General features: G+C 48.6%; 1 protein-coding gene across 2 annotated transcripts; it reads left to right on the forward strand.

The window, feature by feature from the left end:
• The first annotated feature begins 936 nt into the window (after positions 1-936).
• pals1a (protein associated with LIN7 1, MAGUK p55 family member a) lies at positions 937-14,325 on the forward strand. 2 transcript variants are annotated; one of them, XM_081603255.1, is made up of 17 exons: positions 938-1,124; positions 2,293-2,573; positions 3,148-3,313; positions 5,467-5,567; positions 5,780-5,887; positions 5,969-6,046; positions 6,119-6,259; positions 6,334-6,495; positions 6,589-6,666; positions 6,741-6,924; positions 7,003-7,074; positions 8,351-8,419; positions 9,312-9,476; positions 10,358-10,447; positions 12,387-12,499; positions 12,570-12,680; positions 12,753-14,325. In XM_081603255.1, the coding sequence occupies exons 2-17, from the start codon at positions 2,394-2,396 to the stop codon at positions 12,927-12,929; spliced, it is 1,995 nt and encodes a 664-aa protein (XP_081459381.1). In that variant the 5' UTR covers positions 938-1,124; positions 2,293-2,393; the 3' UTR covers positions 12,930-14,325. The 2 variants fall into 2 exon arrangements, with proteins under 2 accessions (XP_081459382.1, XP_081459381.1); XM_081603256.1 differs by lacking the exons at positions 12,387-12,499; positions 12,570-12,680; positions 12,753-14,325 and adding an exon at positions 11,728-12,222 and having other exon boundaries at positions 937-1,124.
• The last annotated feature ends 37 nt before the right edge of the window (positions 14,326-14,362 follow it).

Below are 14,362 nucleotides of genomic sequence, written 5' to 3' on the forward strand. Positions count from 1 at the left end.
CCAAAACACCGGGACCATCAATATATAAATGTTATTTACATTCCCCTCACACCCCCAGTTTTATCATCAGAAATTCCAACTTTTGTTTTATTATTTAATGTTCCTTGGGTTAATATAAGTTGCTAACATTCTTCTGACATTAGATATTAGGGTTATGCTTCAATATTCAGGCAGGTAATAAAAGCTATAAGTGTTTTTACTTGGACCTGTAAATAAATGTCTCATCATGCTCATTTTATTTATTTAATGCTATTTATTCTTTATTGAGATATTATTTATTAGTGCTTAGATCACAATCAGTGAAGTGGATATCTGAAATATATAATAGATGTATTAACTAGTGTTTCATTGTTGTTTCTTAGTTCTTGTCATGTATTGTCCAGATAGCTTTCCTGGTTTTTACTGACTGAAAAATAAAGAACCTTTATTAATCCTTAATAAGTTTAGGTGGGTAAAAAATAAAAAGTAAAAGTAATTTCTTTCCAGTATGGATAAAACATTAAAAAGTGCATCTATTTTTCTCCTACAAACAACTAAGAACGTTGGATATTTTGTAATTTGGATCAGTTGTTAACATTCACACAGGCGTAGTAATAATCTGTCTTTATTTAAACATTTTTAATTTGATCTTAATCTTTATCTGGTTTTTAGCGTGGAGACCGTGTAGCCTAGCTAGCAGATTGACTCGTATAATATTCAGGAAAATCCTGTTCGACACAAAGAACAGATTTCCGTTCTGTTAATTTCTGCGTTTCTGGCATTATTTCCGTTCCTTATAGATGAACATTCCGGTTTCTGGGTGTCATCCAACGCAGCATAGCTGCACTTTGCTACATTCTGCATTCCCCAAAGCAGCGCTTCTGATTGGCTCAGACTGGATTCCTTTGACCGGGCCGTCCAATCAGCGCCCGTGTTTTATCAGCGGAGCCCGCCCCGAGTGGATTTGGAAGTGACAGACGGAGAGGAGGAGGATTCTGCTTCACCGATGAAGCAGCAACAAGTGTGTCGGAGTGAAACTGGGATTGTAACGCAGTAAAAAGCGGACTTTTGGGAATATTTACTCTGGAGTTTCGGAGCTGAATGTAGCGGGACTGACGGAGTTTGTGGACCGCTCTGACCCGGAGGTGAGTGTTTGCGAGCGGCTTTGTTATCAACAGGTGCCCCAGGAAGGCGCTGCTAGCAGCTAGCTTCTACCTTTAGCCCAGTAAAACCCAGAAAGGTTCGGTTCCGGTCATTCTGGTGAGGTTTGGGTTCTTTCCAACTGGAGAATCGCAGCTCGGTCTCACTGAGGCAGACTGAATTATCCCAGCAGTTCCGCCGGTTTCTACTAAAACTGGTTTAAACTAAACTAGTTCCAGTTAGCTTCAGGTTAGCTCTGTGTCAGTCCCTCCGCCCTGGAACTGCTACTGGTTCCCAGTTTAGCTACTGGTTCTTAGTTTAGTTACTGGTTCCCAGTTCAGCTACTAGTTCCCAGTTGAAGTACTGGTTTTATCTTTCCAGTAGTTCAACTGAGAGCCAGGCCCCGCCCCCTGCGGAGCCTGGCGTCAGGGGGCGGGGCCTGGCGTCAGGGGGCGGGGCCTGGCGTCAGGGGGCGGGGCCTGGCAGAACCGAGGGCCGGCCCGTCTTCCTAGAACTCCCTCAACATGAACCAGAACCAGCTGCAGAACGCCCAGCGTGGCGTTTCGGAGCCGAACCTGAACGCCTCGCTGCAGCCCGGCTGGGTGAAGGGAAGGTTCTGGTTCTGAGCGGCCCCGGCTGATTGGGTTTCAGATTGCAGTGCTGACTTCAGCGTTTTCCCTCCGACCCAATGTTGCAGGTTCACCGTGGTGCTGGAACTGCACTCAGAACCAACCTGAACGGGACCAGGCCCGGTCCATGTGGGCAAGGCTGAGTTACCATGACGACCGTAAATCTGGGTCCTGTAAATGTTGTCCCTCGGTACCGGGTCAAGTCTGAAATCCAGACCTGCTGTCCAAACTGGACCCAACCAGAACCTGAATGAGGTTCTGGAGGCGGTCCAGTCCAGCAGACGGTCAGGGACCGTCCAGGGTTCACATCCTGGAAAGTCAGGTGGAAGGAAGAAGTGTGGGAACGCCTGGCTGATGAGGACGGGTTGTGACCCGGTCCTGACCAGAACCTGGAGGTCCGGTTGTGTTTTACCACATTTATTATTATTGTTACTGAGAAGCAGAATGTTTTTGTTGAGCCTGAACCAGGACCTTTGACTGGACTGACCTCCAGAACCATATTTTCCCAGTATTCCCAGTGCTGATGATCTTCTTCTGTCCTCAGGTATCATGGCTGCCGCGCTTGCTGAGCTTCCCTCCTAGACCCTGCCGGATTCCCAACCCGACCCGTCACCCTATCCACTCATAAAGCCCAGAGAGCGCAGCATGACGACCTCCCAGCTGAACGGCCATGTTGGGGAGGGCGGAGGAGGGCGGGGAGCGGACGAAGAGCTGCGAGGAGGCCAGCCGCCCCGGGAGATGGCTGTGGACTGTCCCTCAGAGCTGGGGGCCCGCACGCTGCCGCTGCGCCGCTCTGCCCAGCTGGAGAGGATCCGGCAGCACCAGGTACCATCAGAACCGGGCCCGGTCTGGTCCGGAGAGCCTCTTCTAGCTCGCAGCCGGAGCTCAGCCTTTTAATTTAATTAATCGCAATAATTTCCATTTTTCTGAAGGGACAGAAAGTCATTTTATTCGTATTTCATATGCATTTATTGTTTTCAGTCGTGGTTTATTTTGGATATTTAAAATGTCTTCCAGTATTTAAAGTTGTGTAACAAATCAAACTTTATTCATCTTTCACTGGAAGAAGGTGCTCTGCGTCGCAGCGTTGTTAGGCTAACACAGAAAGCGGAATAAAACAGAATCCAGGATGAAACGTGGAATTTCACAGAATTAGCCGATTTGTGAATGAAGGAAGAGCAGCAGTTTCTGCTTTAGCCTGTTGGACAGGGATCGGCACTGTTTATCACGCTAGCTTAGCCTAGCATAGCGTAACCTGGCATAGCTTAGTGTAGCTTCTGGACTGCAGTTCAAAAGGTGGACATGAACAGGATCCACAGCCAACACCTGGCTGGTGGTGACCCCACCCGACTGATCCCTGAACAGTCTGTGACCCGACTTCATCCTGTTCATCTTCCAGGAGGATCTTCGGCGCCGGCGAGAGGAGGAGGGCCGGCAGCTGGACCTGAACGCCTCGCTGCGTCTCAGGAAGCTGGCCCAGAACCCGCACGCCGTCGGCATCGACAACCCCACCTTCCTGCAGGACACGCTTGTCCCGCCTCAGAGCCAGAGCCAGGCGCTGCTGGGTAAGAGGAGGAGGGAGGGGAGTGGAAGGGATGTGGGTGCTGAGAGCAGGAGGAGGGAACGTGTTCCTGTCAGGGAGGGAATTCCTCAGGGAGGGAGAGCAGCACAAGAGACACAGACTTAATTAAAGCTTTGTTTGTTCACACACACACACACACACACACACACACACACACACACACACACACACACACACTTGCATGGCTACCTTTGTGGGGACTTTCCATTGACTTCCATTCATTTCTACAGCCTAACGCTAACCAAAACTCAATTCACACCTTAGTACAAGTTCTGACCCGTGACCCACAAACAGCATTTCCCCTTGTGGGACCGGGCTTTGGTCCCACAAGGAGCAGTGGGTCCCCACAGCGTAGTACGTGTCAGGAACATGGTTCCCACAAGGTTTTACAAACACACACACACAGACCAACATGCAGTTAGATGTAGATAGTGTTGTAGTAAAGACCGCCTAACCCGAGACCAGATCAGGACCACAGTGTATGGAGACAAGACCAAGACCGGCCCTGCGCTACGTGACCCAATGCAATGTGAAATATGATCAAATTGCTTCTTGCATTGATCTGAAAGATTCATATTCCCATAAAAACAGCTAAATATTAAACACTTGGAGCTGAAATAAATGTAACCAGTATCATTATCAATTCAAACGCTCATCTGGTGCATCCCAAAAAGACAACGCCCTGGGCGGTTGCCCATATCGCCCATGTCAGAAACCACCACTGTCTGCACCATTAAACAGAGCAATTAATGCAATTCCCCGACGGTAAACAACCCACATCTATGAACACTGCGCAGGGCGCAACAAGCTAGAGGCACAAGGCGATAGTCTCTCTCTCTCTCTCTCTCTCTCTCTCCTGCTGCATGAAGCCCAGCAGCTCAGAGCTGCAACATCTGTGACATGACGGGAGACAAAATCAGTCAGAGAGCAATGAGCATGCTCTGTCTGCTCTCAAGTTCTTGTTTTATTTATTTACTAATAAATATTAATGTATATGATTAAATAAAATAATAATGGCTACTGCAGAGTAGCAGAGCATTACAAGAACAAAGAACGGCTCTCAGCGAGGCTCCAGTTCTGTCATTCTTAGTAAAATCAGATCGTTTATGAATGCACCATCTCTGGATTGCAGACTTTGGTCACAGCGTTGTCCCGTACATGCGACATGTCAGTCAACATCTCCACACAATAAAGTCTGTGAAAGCAAAGCGCTACTGAATTATCATGTTGCCATGTTTGATGATTTATGCAGCGCTATTATATTACCGACAATTAGACAGACATCTGCCGCTCAGAGGAAGCCACTGCGCATGTCTTAGAATAAACTGGACAGTATGCAGGTCCTCAATGCCTGAGACGGAGACCATCAAAAGGTGGTCTTGAGACCAAGACCGGTACTACAACACTAGATGTGGGTCTCCTGCTGCTCCGTTGGTTCTGTTATGTCCATTAGCTCAGTTGTCTCCGTTAGCTCCATTAATTTATCTGTTACTGAGTTTACCAGAGCTGTTAGCCCTGTTCATGAAACCTTTCAACCATAACCCTCCCCCCCTAAAAGGCCCCCCTGGGCGGTAGCACATGGTGCCCATATCAGAAACCGCCACTGCCTGTTGTCACTGCTTTCATGTACACTGGGAAGGTGAAGAAATTAAGGGTCAAATCAGTTCCCGCTACCCCCTGCTGCCCCATGCTGCCCCCTGCTACCTCCTGCTGCCCCATGCAGCCCCCGTTACCTCCTGCAGATACCCATCTACCCCCTGCTGCCCCATGCAGCCCCCTGTTGCCTCCTGCTACCCCATCTACCCCCTGCTGCCCCATGCAGCCCCCCTGCTACCCCCTGCTGCCCCATGCAGCCCCCGTTACCTCCTGCAGATACCCATCTACCCCCTGCTGCCCCATGCAGCCCCCGTTACCTCCTGCAGATACCCATCTACCCCCTGCTGCCCCATGCAGCCCCCCTGCTGCCTCCTGCTACCCATCTACCCCCTGCTGCCCCATGCAGCCCCCCTGCTACCCCCTGCTGCCCCATGCAGCCCCCCTGCTGCCCCATGCAGCCCCCGTTACCTCCTGCAGATACCCATCTACCCCCTGCTGCCCCATGCAGCCCCCTGAGTGTCTTGTCCTCTTGTTCCTCAGAGCTGGAGGAGCTGCTGCTGTCCCTGAAGCAGGTCCGGAGCTGCCTGTCCGACCAGCAGAGCCAGAACGACGTGGAGCTGGTTCTGGCTCTGCTCAGCAAGGTAAGGACGGGATGGACCGCCACAACTTTGCTTTCCGGGTTCTGACTGTTCGGACCAGGATGGATGTTCTCCAGTGGAGCTAACTGGTCTTGATAATTCAGGACCTGAGACGGTTCTGTTCAACCTGTCTGGACTGGGCTGGACCAGACTAACCGGGCCGAACCGGACCAGGTTAGAGCACAGCTTAATTGCTGTGTTCTGGTTCCCCGCAGTCGGATTTCCAGTCAGCTCTGAGGATCCACAACGCCGTGGCGTCCAGCATGCAGCAGCCGACTCCACCGTTCCCGCTGACCCAGCAGGCGCTGCCGCTGGCCCTGGAGGTAACTCTGCTGAACGACCTCTGACCTCTGACCACTCCCCGATCGCTGCTCCGATTCCACCCAGGCTCTCTGTGTTTCCAGGTGAGGAGCCTGGTGCAAGCCAGCCAGAGTAAAGACGGCCTGGAGCTGCTCGGTCTGCTGTCCGACACCCAGCTGCAGGTAAGGCCCCGACCAGCAGGGGGCGTCGCCTGCCGGCTCCCAGCAGTCCTCAGCATGATGCTTCCTCTGCAGGCGCTGCTGCAGGCTCACGACGGCGTGGCAGAGAGAGAGATGGAGCCGGAGTCCGATTCGATGGAAGGAGAAACTGTGACCCAGTGGGGCGGAGAGACCGTGAAGATCGTCCGCATCGAGAAGGCTCGAGACGTTCCCCTGGTGAGGCTGAGGAACATCGCTGCTCGGCTGGAGTCCCGCGCGCCGCCTCACACATTTCCCGCTCCGTCCCGCAGGGGGCGACTGTTCGAAACGAGATGGACAGCGTGATCATCAGTCGCATCGTCCGGGGAGGAGCAGCCGAACGCAGCGGCCTGCTGTCTGAGGGGGACGAGATCCTGGAGATCAACGGCGTGGAGATCAGAGGGAAGGACGTCAACCAGGTGTTTGACATCCTGGTGAGTGCTTCGCTCATCAGCCAGGTGTTTGGCCTCACTTGGTCATCTGAAGACGTGTTGCTCTCTGACCTTCTGGTGCTTTGTCTCCACCAGGCCGACATGCACGGCCTCCTGACCTTCGTGTTGATCCCCAGCGCTCAGACCAAACCGGCGCCGGTCAAGGAGAGCGTGGTAGGTTCCGCCCTGCGAGGCTCCGCCCTCACAGCTTCAGACCTTCATCTGCCTCCTGATCTTCACCGTTCCAGGTCCATGTGAAGGCCCACTTCGACTACGACCCGTCCGATGACCCATACGTGCCGTGCCGAGAGCTGGGCCTGTCCTTCCAGAAAGGAGACATCCTCCACATCATCAGCCAGGCCGACCCCAACTGGTGGCAGGCGTACCGAGACGGCGACGAGGACAACCAGCCGCTGGCCGGACTCGTCCCAGGTGCGCTGCCGGGCCATAGGTTCTGGCCGCTTTGAATACGGTACGCCTGGTGTTCAGCTCGGTTTGTTTACATCACAGGGAAGAGCTTCCAGCAACAACGGGAGGCCATGAAGCAAACCATAGAAGAAGACAAGGAGTCTGAGAAACCTGGTTAGTCACTGACGCTACAATGAACTGACTGTTTAAAGAAGATGCTAAGCTAAGGCTAACAGTGTTACAGCAAGCTATAGCTAAACTACAACCAAGAAACGATGGATGTAGCTAGCTGCTTGGCTAAGGCTAACAGTGTTACAGCAAGCTATAGCTAAACTACAACCAAGAAACGATGGATGTAGCTAGCTGCTAGGCTAAGGCTAACAGTGTTACAGCAAGCTATAGCTAAACTACAACCAAGAAACGATGGATGTAGCTAGCTGCTAGGCTAAGGCTAACAGTTACAGTAAGCTATAGCTAAACTACAACCAAGAAACGATGGATGTAGCTAGCTGCTAGGCTAAGGCTAACAGTTACAGTAAGCTATAGCTAAACTACAACCAAGAAACGATGGATGTAGCTAGCTGCTAGGCTAAGGCTAACAGTTACAGTAAGCTATAGCTAAGCTACAACCAGGAGACGATGAGATGTAGCTAGCTGCTTGGCTAAGGCTAACAGAGTTACAGCAAGCTATAGCTAAGCTACAACCAGGGGACGATGAGATGTAGCTAGCTGCTAGGGTAAGGCTAACAGTTACAGTAAGCTAGAGCTAAACTACAACCAAGAAACGATGGATGTAGCTAGCTGCTAGGCTAAGGCTAACAGTTACAGTAAGCTATAGCTAAACTACAACCAAGAAACGATGGATGTAGCTAGCTGCTAGGCTAAGGCTAACAGTTACAGTAAGCTATAGCTAAGCTACAACCAGGAGACGATGAGATGTAGCTAGCTGCTTGGCTAAGGCTAACAGAGTTACAGCAAGCTATAGCTAAGCTACAACCAGGGGACGATGAGATGTAGCTAGCTGCTAGGGTAAGGCTAACAGTTACAGTAAGCTAGAGCTAAACTACAACCAAGAAACGATGGATGTAGCTAGCTGCTAGGCTAAGGCTAACAGTTACAGTAAGCTAGAGCTAAGCTACAACCAGGAAACGATGGATGTAGCTAGCTGCTAGGCTAAGGCTAACAGTTACAGTAAGCTAGAGCTAAGCTACAACCAGGAAACGATGGATGTAGCTAGCTGCTAGGCTAAGGCTAACAGTTACAGTAAGCTAGAGCTAAGCTACAACCAGGAAACGATGGATGTAGCTAGCTGCTAGGCTAAGCGAACCAATGTAACATTTAGTTGAGTCCAGAAATCAGACATTTTTCTGTCCCTGCTCCTTTAGCCTCTCTGTCTTGGTGCAGTGCAACCCATTGACATGTAGCGACTACAGAATCGATTGTTTTACAGGGAAGCTTTGGTGCGCCAAGAAGAACAAGAGGAAAAGGAAGAAGCTGCTGTACTCCCACCGGAACGACGGTACGACCCGACCCGACCTCATTGCTGTTCTGTTGAGATCAAAGTTCCAAAACTAGCAGAACTTGGATCTTTAGCCGCATTGATTCCTGCAACAGCGTCTTCACAGGTCTGACTAATAAATCAATCAAACAGCTGCAGCCGATCCAGGAGCTGCTGCAGCCGATCCGGAAGCTGCTGCAGCCGATCCAGAAGCTGCTGCAGCTGATCCAGAAGCTGCTGCAGCCGATCCAGAAGCTGCTGCAGCTGTTCTGACTAAAACCAGGAAGATGGAGACATAACTCCAGGTTTAAAGTTCCTCCTCTGGCTCCCTGTAGCTCAGAGACTTTAAAATCCTGATGTTAGTTTATAAATCACTGAACGGTTTAGCACCACAACACATTAAAGATCTGTTGTTGCTGTACCAACCGTCTGGACCCCTCAGGTTCTGGTTCTGGTTCTGCTCTGCATCCAGAACCAGACGAGGAGAAGCAGCATTCAGCTTCTATGCACCACAGATCTGGAACAAACTTCCAGAAAACTGTAAAACAGCTGAAACACTGAGAGCCTTTAAATCTGAACTTAAAACCAGCTGGTTAGAGCTGATTATGGCTAAACTAGGGTTAGAGTGCCGGTTTTGATGTTTTTGATGTTTTTATCTTTTTTAATCTTTTGGGGTTTTTTCAAAATCTCTTTCTCACTGTTGATTCAATGTCTCATGCTGTTTTTATTTTAATTATGTAAAGCACTTTGAAATGCTGAAATGTGCTGTACAAATAAAATCTGATTGATTGATTGATTGATCTACCAGCCTTAAACTAACTAACTGGGCTCTTATTTTGAAAAGGAAAAGGTTCTGACCAGCAGAACATCTGTTCCTTCTCTCATCTGAATAATAATAACTGTCTCTGCTCAGATCTCGATGAGGAGATTCTCACCTATGAGGAGATGGCTCTGTACCACCAGCCATCCAATAGGAAGCGTCCGATCGCTCTGATTGGTCCAAACAGCTGCGGGCAGGCGGAGCTAAGGCAGAGGCTCCTCAGCAGCCAACCAGAACGCTTCGCTGGCGCCGTGCCTCGTAAGACTCTGGTTCTGTTGGACCCAAATGGTCCAGATCAGGAATAAACATTTATTTATGTCCAAGTTTTTTTTCTTTTACAAATTTTGCATTTTAATTTGATATAATTTTTTTTCATTAATATTTTATTCCTAATATTTTTAATAATACTTTAAAGTTTCTAATATTTTTAATTAATGTTTTATTAATTTACATTTTGAATGATTTCTGTAGTTTTATGAAATGATTTCTGTATTAATGCAGGTTTTGTTCTGCACGTCTCGTGCGTGTGTGTGTGTGTGTGTGTGTGTGTGTGCATGTGTGTGTGTGTGTGTGTGCATATGGGTTTGTGTGTGTGTGTGTGTGTGCGTGTGTGCGTGTGTGTGTGTGTGTGTGTGTGTGTGTGTGTGTGTGTGTGTGTGTGTGTGTGTGTGTGTGTGTGTGTGTGTGGGTGTGTGTGTGTGTGTGTGTGTGTGTGCATGTGTGTGTGTGTGTGTGTGTGTGTGCATGTGTCTGTGTGTGTGTGTGCATATGGGTTTGTGTGTGTGTGTGGGTGCGTGTGTGCGTGTGTGTGTGTGTGTGTGCGTGTGTGTGTGTGTGTGTGTGTGGGTGCGTGTGTGCGTGTGTGTGTGTGTGGGTGCGTGTGTGTGTGTGTGTGTGTGTGGGTGCGTGTGTGCGTGTGTGTGTGTGTGGGTGTGTGTGTGTGTGTGTGTGTGTGTGTGTGTGTGTGTGTGTGTGTGTGTGTGTGTGCATGTGTGTGTGTGTGTGTGTGTGCATATGGGTGTGTGTGTGTGTGTGTGCGTGTGTGTGTGTGTGTGTGTGTGCGTGTGTGTGTGTGTGCGTGTGTGGGTTTGTGTGTGTGTGTGTGTGTGTGTGTGTGTGTGTGTGTGTGTTGTGAACAGACACCACGCGGAGCCGTCGGGAAGCGGAGGTCAGCGGTAGAGATTACCACTTTGTGTCCCGCCAGGCGTTTGAAGCAGAGCTGGCGGCAGGTGAGACTTCCTGTCCCTCTCTCTACTTCCTGTTCCAGCTCATTTATTTCCTGCGGGGGGGCAATGTGAAAATATTTCCATCTCCAGCGTCCTGAAACTTCTATGGAGGATCTTTCCTGCCAAAATCCAAGAGCACACATGCTCAGTCTGAAAGCAGCTTTTCATGTATATATTTATGTAACTTTAGTTTTTACTTTATTCATTCTACTTTGAAGATTGCAAAACCTTAAAAACAACCCAGTCAATGTCTGTTTATTTTGTGATATTTATCTTCGTGTTAAAGATCCTCTATGTATGTTAATGTCATTTGTTTGAAATAAAGTTAAAAAAAAAAAGTGACAGGCGCAACGACGTATCATAACTCGCTAAACACTGAACGGATTTTCACGATGTTTTTGTCATAAACCTCAAACAGCTATTATAGCTACACTTACAAAGAAATGATTTAAGTATTTTTGAATTGACTGATGCGTGGTTCAGAATATTTAATTAGTTGGGGAAACAATGGATTCAGAACAGAATATTTGATGCATGATTAGCATTTTACACAGCCAGTCAGAACTTTTTAAATATATTATTTAGTAATAATACATGTTTCTATAAATATACAAACACAAAATAATGCAATCGTAGAGAAACAAAGATGATGAAATAATGATGCACATGGTTATATACATCATGTCTGTCTAGGTTTTATCCATGTTTTCCAGCTGAGGTTCATCCGTCTCTCTTCCTCATCGTGTCTTTAGGAAACTAAAACGGCAGCCATCTTACTTTAGACAGACTGAAAGAATCACACATAAATAACAGTCTTTGCCACTTTGTGTCGCATAATCTAAATCAATGTTAGGGAATAATTAAAATGTTCTAATTCTCCCTAATATATCTCTGTTAGCCTTCATGGCTGAACCTGGTGCTGCACCGAGCGCTGTAGCTAATATTAGCAATATTCTACTCATAAAATATAAACGGTAATTTTCCATCTTACTTGTGAAACGTTGTCTCCAGAGATCTCATGTCAATAGTTTGTCCATCTGAACAAAAATATCCGGCAGTGCTCAGGCTTCTGCTGCAATCAGTAGTATCCACACAGGCTCACCCGCTAGGAGGAAACAAACGCACCCAGCACAACGCTTTCATTCGATTGGCTGGGAGGTTGCTAGGCGACTCTACCAAACAGCCAGTTCCACGTTTTGTAGGCGAGCAGAGACGGAGCGCGAGGAGAAGGTTTGAGAACAAAACGCATGAACATGTGGGCTCTTCTTCCCATTAACGACCAGTGAACCCAGTGGATCCGGATTCTCCTTTATGGGTTCACCGAAACACTGAACTACTGGAGGCTGTGGCAGCGAGCCGTCGGCTGTGGCAGCGAGCCGTCGGCTGTGGCAGCGAGCCGCCACCCAGACTGGATCTGCTGCGTCTCATCAGGAGGCAAAGAAAAAAGAGAGCAGTAGTTTGTTAAAAAATAAAAGTTTTCATCCCTGGACTTCCTGTTTGTTCAAGCAGACTAAATAAAGTGGTTGTTTCGATATGGAGGGCACCTTCTGGCTCTCGCCGTTGAAGAAGTTTTCAAATTAATTTGCAGATTATAAGGATATATTTTCGTTTGCACTTTAAATTTGAAAATTGTTTCTTTTAATCTTAATTTTTGAGCATTTAATGTAACCAGTTTCCCCACGTTACTCTTGTTGCTGTTTGATCTGTTCCACGAATTTGTTCAGATGTTTTATGTGCATTTTGGTCCAAATGATCAATAAATCTTGTGATTCACTTTATGCAGTAATTATATCTGATGTTTTTGATGGTAAATCGAACATGGATTTTAAAATGGAGCCAAAGGTCAGTTTGGTTAACCCAGATGGTGAATATGTAAATGACCCCGGGGTCAAAGGGTGAAGAGCCCGTCCTCTAACGGGTCCTCGGGTCTCTCTCTCTCCAGGGAAGCTCATCGAGTCGGGCGAGTTTGAGAGGAACCTGTACGGGACGAGCAGCGACTCGGTGCGGCAGGTCATCAACGCCGGGAAGATCTGCCTGCTGTGTCTGCACACACAGGTAGGTGGCGCTCTGCCGCTGCCGCCACGCTAGGCCCAGGTGACCTCTGACCCTCTGCCCCCACCCCCAGGCCCTGAAGGTGCTGCGCAGCTCCGACCTGAAGCCCTACATCATCTTCATCGCCCCGCCGTCCCAGGAGCGGCTGAGAGCGCTGCTGCTAAAGGACGGCAAGAACCCCAAGGTTGCTCTGGTTCTGGTTCTGGTTCTGGTTCCGCTCCCTGAACCATGACCCCTGACCCCTGTGTGTTTGCAGCCTGAGGAGCTGCGTGACATCATCGAGAAGGCGCGTGAGATGGAGCAGAGCTGCGGCCATCTTTTCGACGCGGTCATCGTGAACACGGACCCGGACCGGGCGTACGGCGAGCTGCTGCGCCTCATCAACAAGCTGGACACGGAGCCGCAGTGGGTGCCCTGCTCCTGGCTGCGCTGATGACATCACAGGTCACACAGTCAACGCTGCACGACCCGGTCCTCAAATTTAGCCTTCACAGCATTAGGAGTTATATTTCTACACAAAATCACAGAGAAACCTGAGCACATTTCTGAAGTTATGAAATTTGATGTTCAGAGCAGAAAATGTTTCCTCCAGGTTTTCCTGAACGAGCCAAACTCTTTATTCAAAACCAGAAATCACAGAAAACAACTAAATCAACAAGGGAAAATGTAAACAACTCTCTAAACCCAAATTTCCTGAGAAATTGCTCCAGAAAATGATTTTTCTTTCAAAAATCTTTGTATTTTTTGTGTAAATTTTTGTCGGACCCATTCTTGATTTGTCATAAATGTATTTAAGTTTATTTAAATATCTTTCCTGCTTCCTGTGAACCTGACCCTACAGTAACAGGAAGTTGCCTTCATGCAGCCGACCCGGTCCGAGACCCGGTTCTACTTCCTGTTAGAACTCTGGACCCTTCCTGGAAGCGCCCCCTGGTGTTCTGTGTAAACATCACTTCCTCAGCAGCTCTGCTCTCTAGCGCCCCCCATCATGTAATTACCAACTGATTCTATTGGTCGGGGAAACTGCTGAATCACTGGTTGCTATGGTGATTTCCTACTCTGCTGGGGTTCCCATAGCAACCTGTGAACAGTTCACCCAGAGGTAAATCTGTGGCCGTGCCACAGACCTCCCTCCCATCAGAAGCTGGACCAGAACCGGTCCAAGTCCAGTCGGTTCTACCTATACAAAACAAACATGGCCTCCAAGTGGCTTCCAACCCCCTGCTGGCTCCTCCAGGTACTGCAGATCCCAGTGGACGTTCTGTCTTTGAGGCTCAACATCCACAACCAGAGAACTGGTCCAGGATGAGCTCTGGACCAGAACCGCTGAACTGGGAGGTCCTGGTTTCATCCAGTTGGTAGTTACTTTGTAACCCAGAGAGGCCGATTTCATACTGGCCAGACTGGAGATGGACTGGTTCTTCCTCTGGGTCTTCCTGGTCCCACTGAGGCTGAAGGAAAGCCTCAGGGTGTGTGTGTGTGTGTGTGTGTGTGTGTGTGTGTGTGTGTGTGTGTGTGTGTGTGTGTGTGTGTGAGAGGACAGTGCAGTATTATCCTGACCTACAGTAGAACCTGACTGCAGTATCTGTGTCCGCTGCGCTCTAGAGTCTTTATATATTTGTAATATTGTTATAGACTTATGAAATTCACAAAGCACCAATAAGATTGAAGGTTTCCACCATGACCCGCTCTCCTATTGGTCCAGGAGGACTGTGGGGGCGGGGCTAAGTGAAGCACATTGAATGTAAATCCTTTTCTTCTGAAATCACCTCTTAAACCGTTTCCTGTTTTATATTCACAATGAAGGAATAAATAGAGAATTGCTAGAATCTGATTGGCTGCTGGTTTTTGTTTTCCCTCAGTGGG

Source organism: Poecilia reticulata, chromosome 22 (genome assembly GCF_904066995.2).
Source record: "Poecilia reticulata chromosome 22, P_reticulata-male-v2, whole genome shotgun sequence".
Taxonomy (NCBI): Eukaryota; Metazoa; Chordata; class Actinopteri; order Cyprinodontiformes; family Poeciliidae; genus Poecilia; species Poecilia reticulata.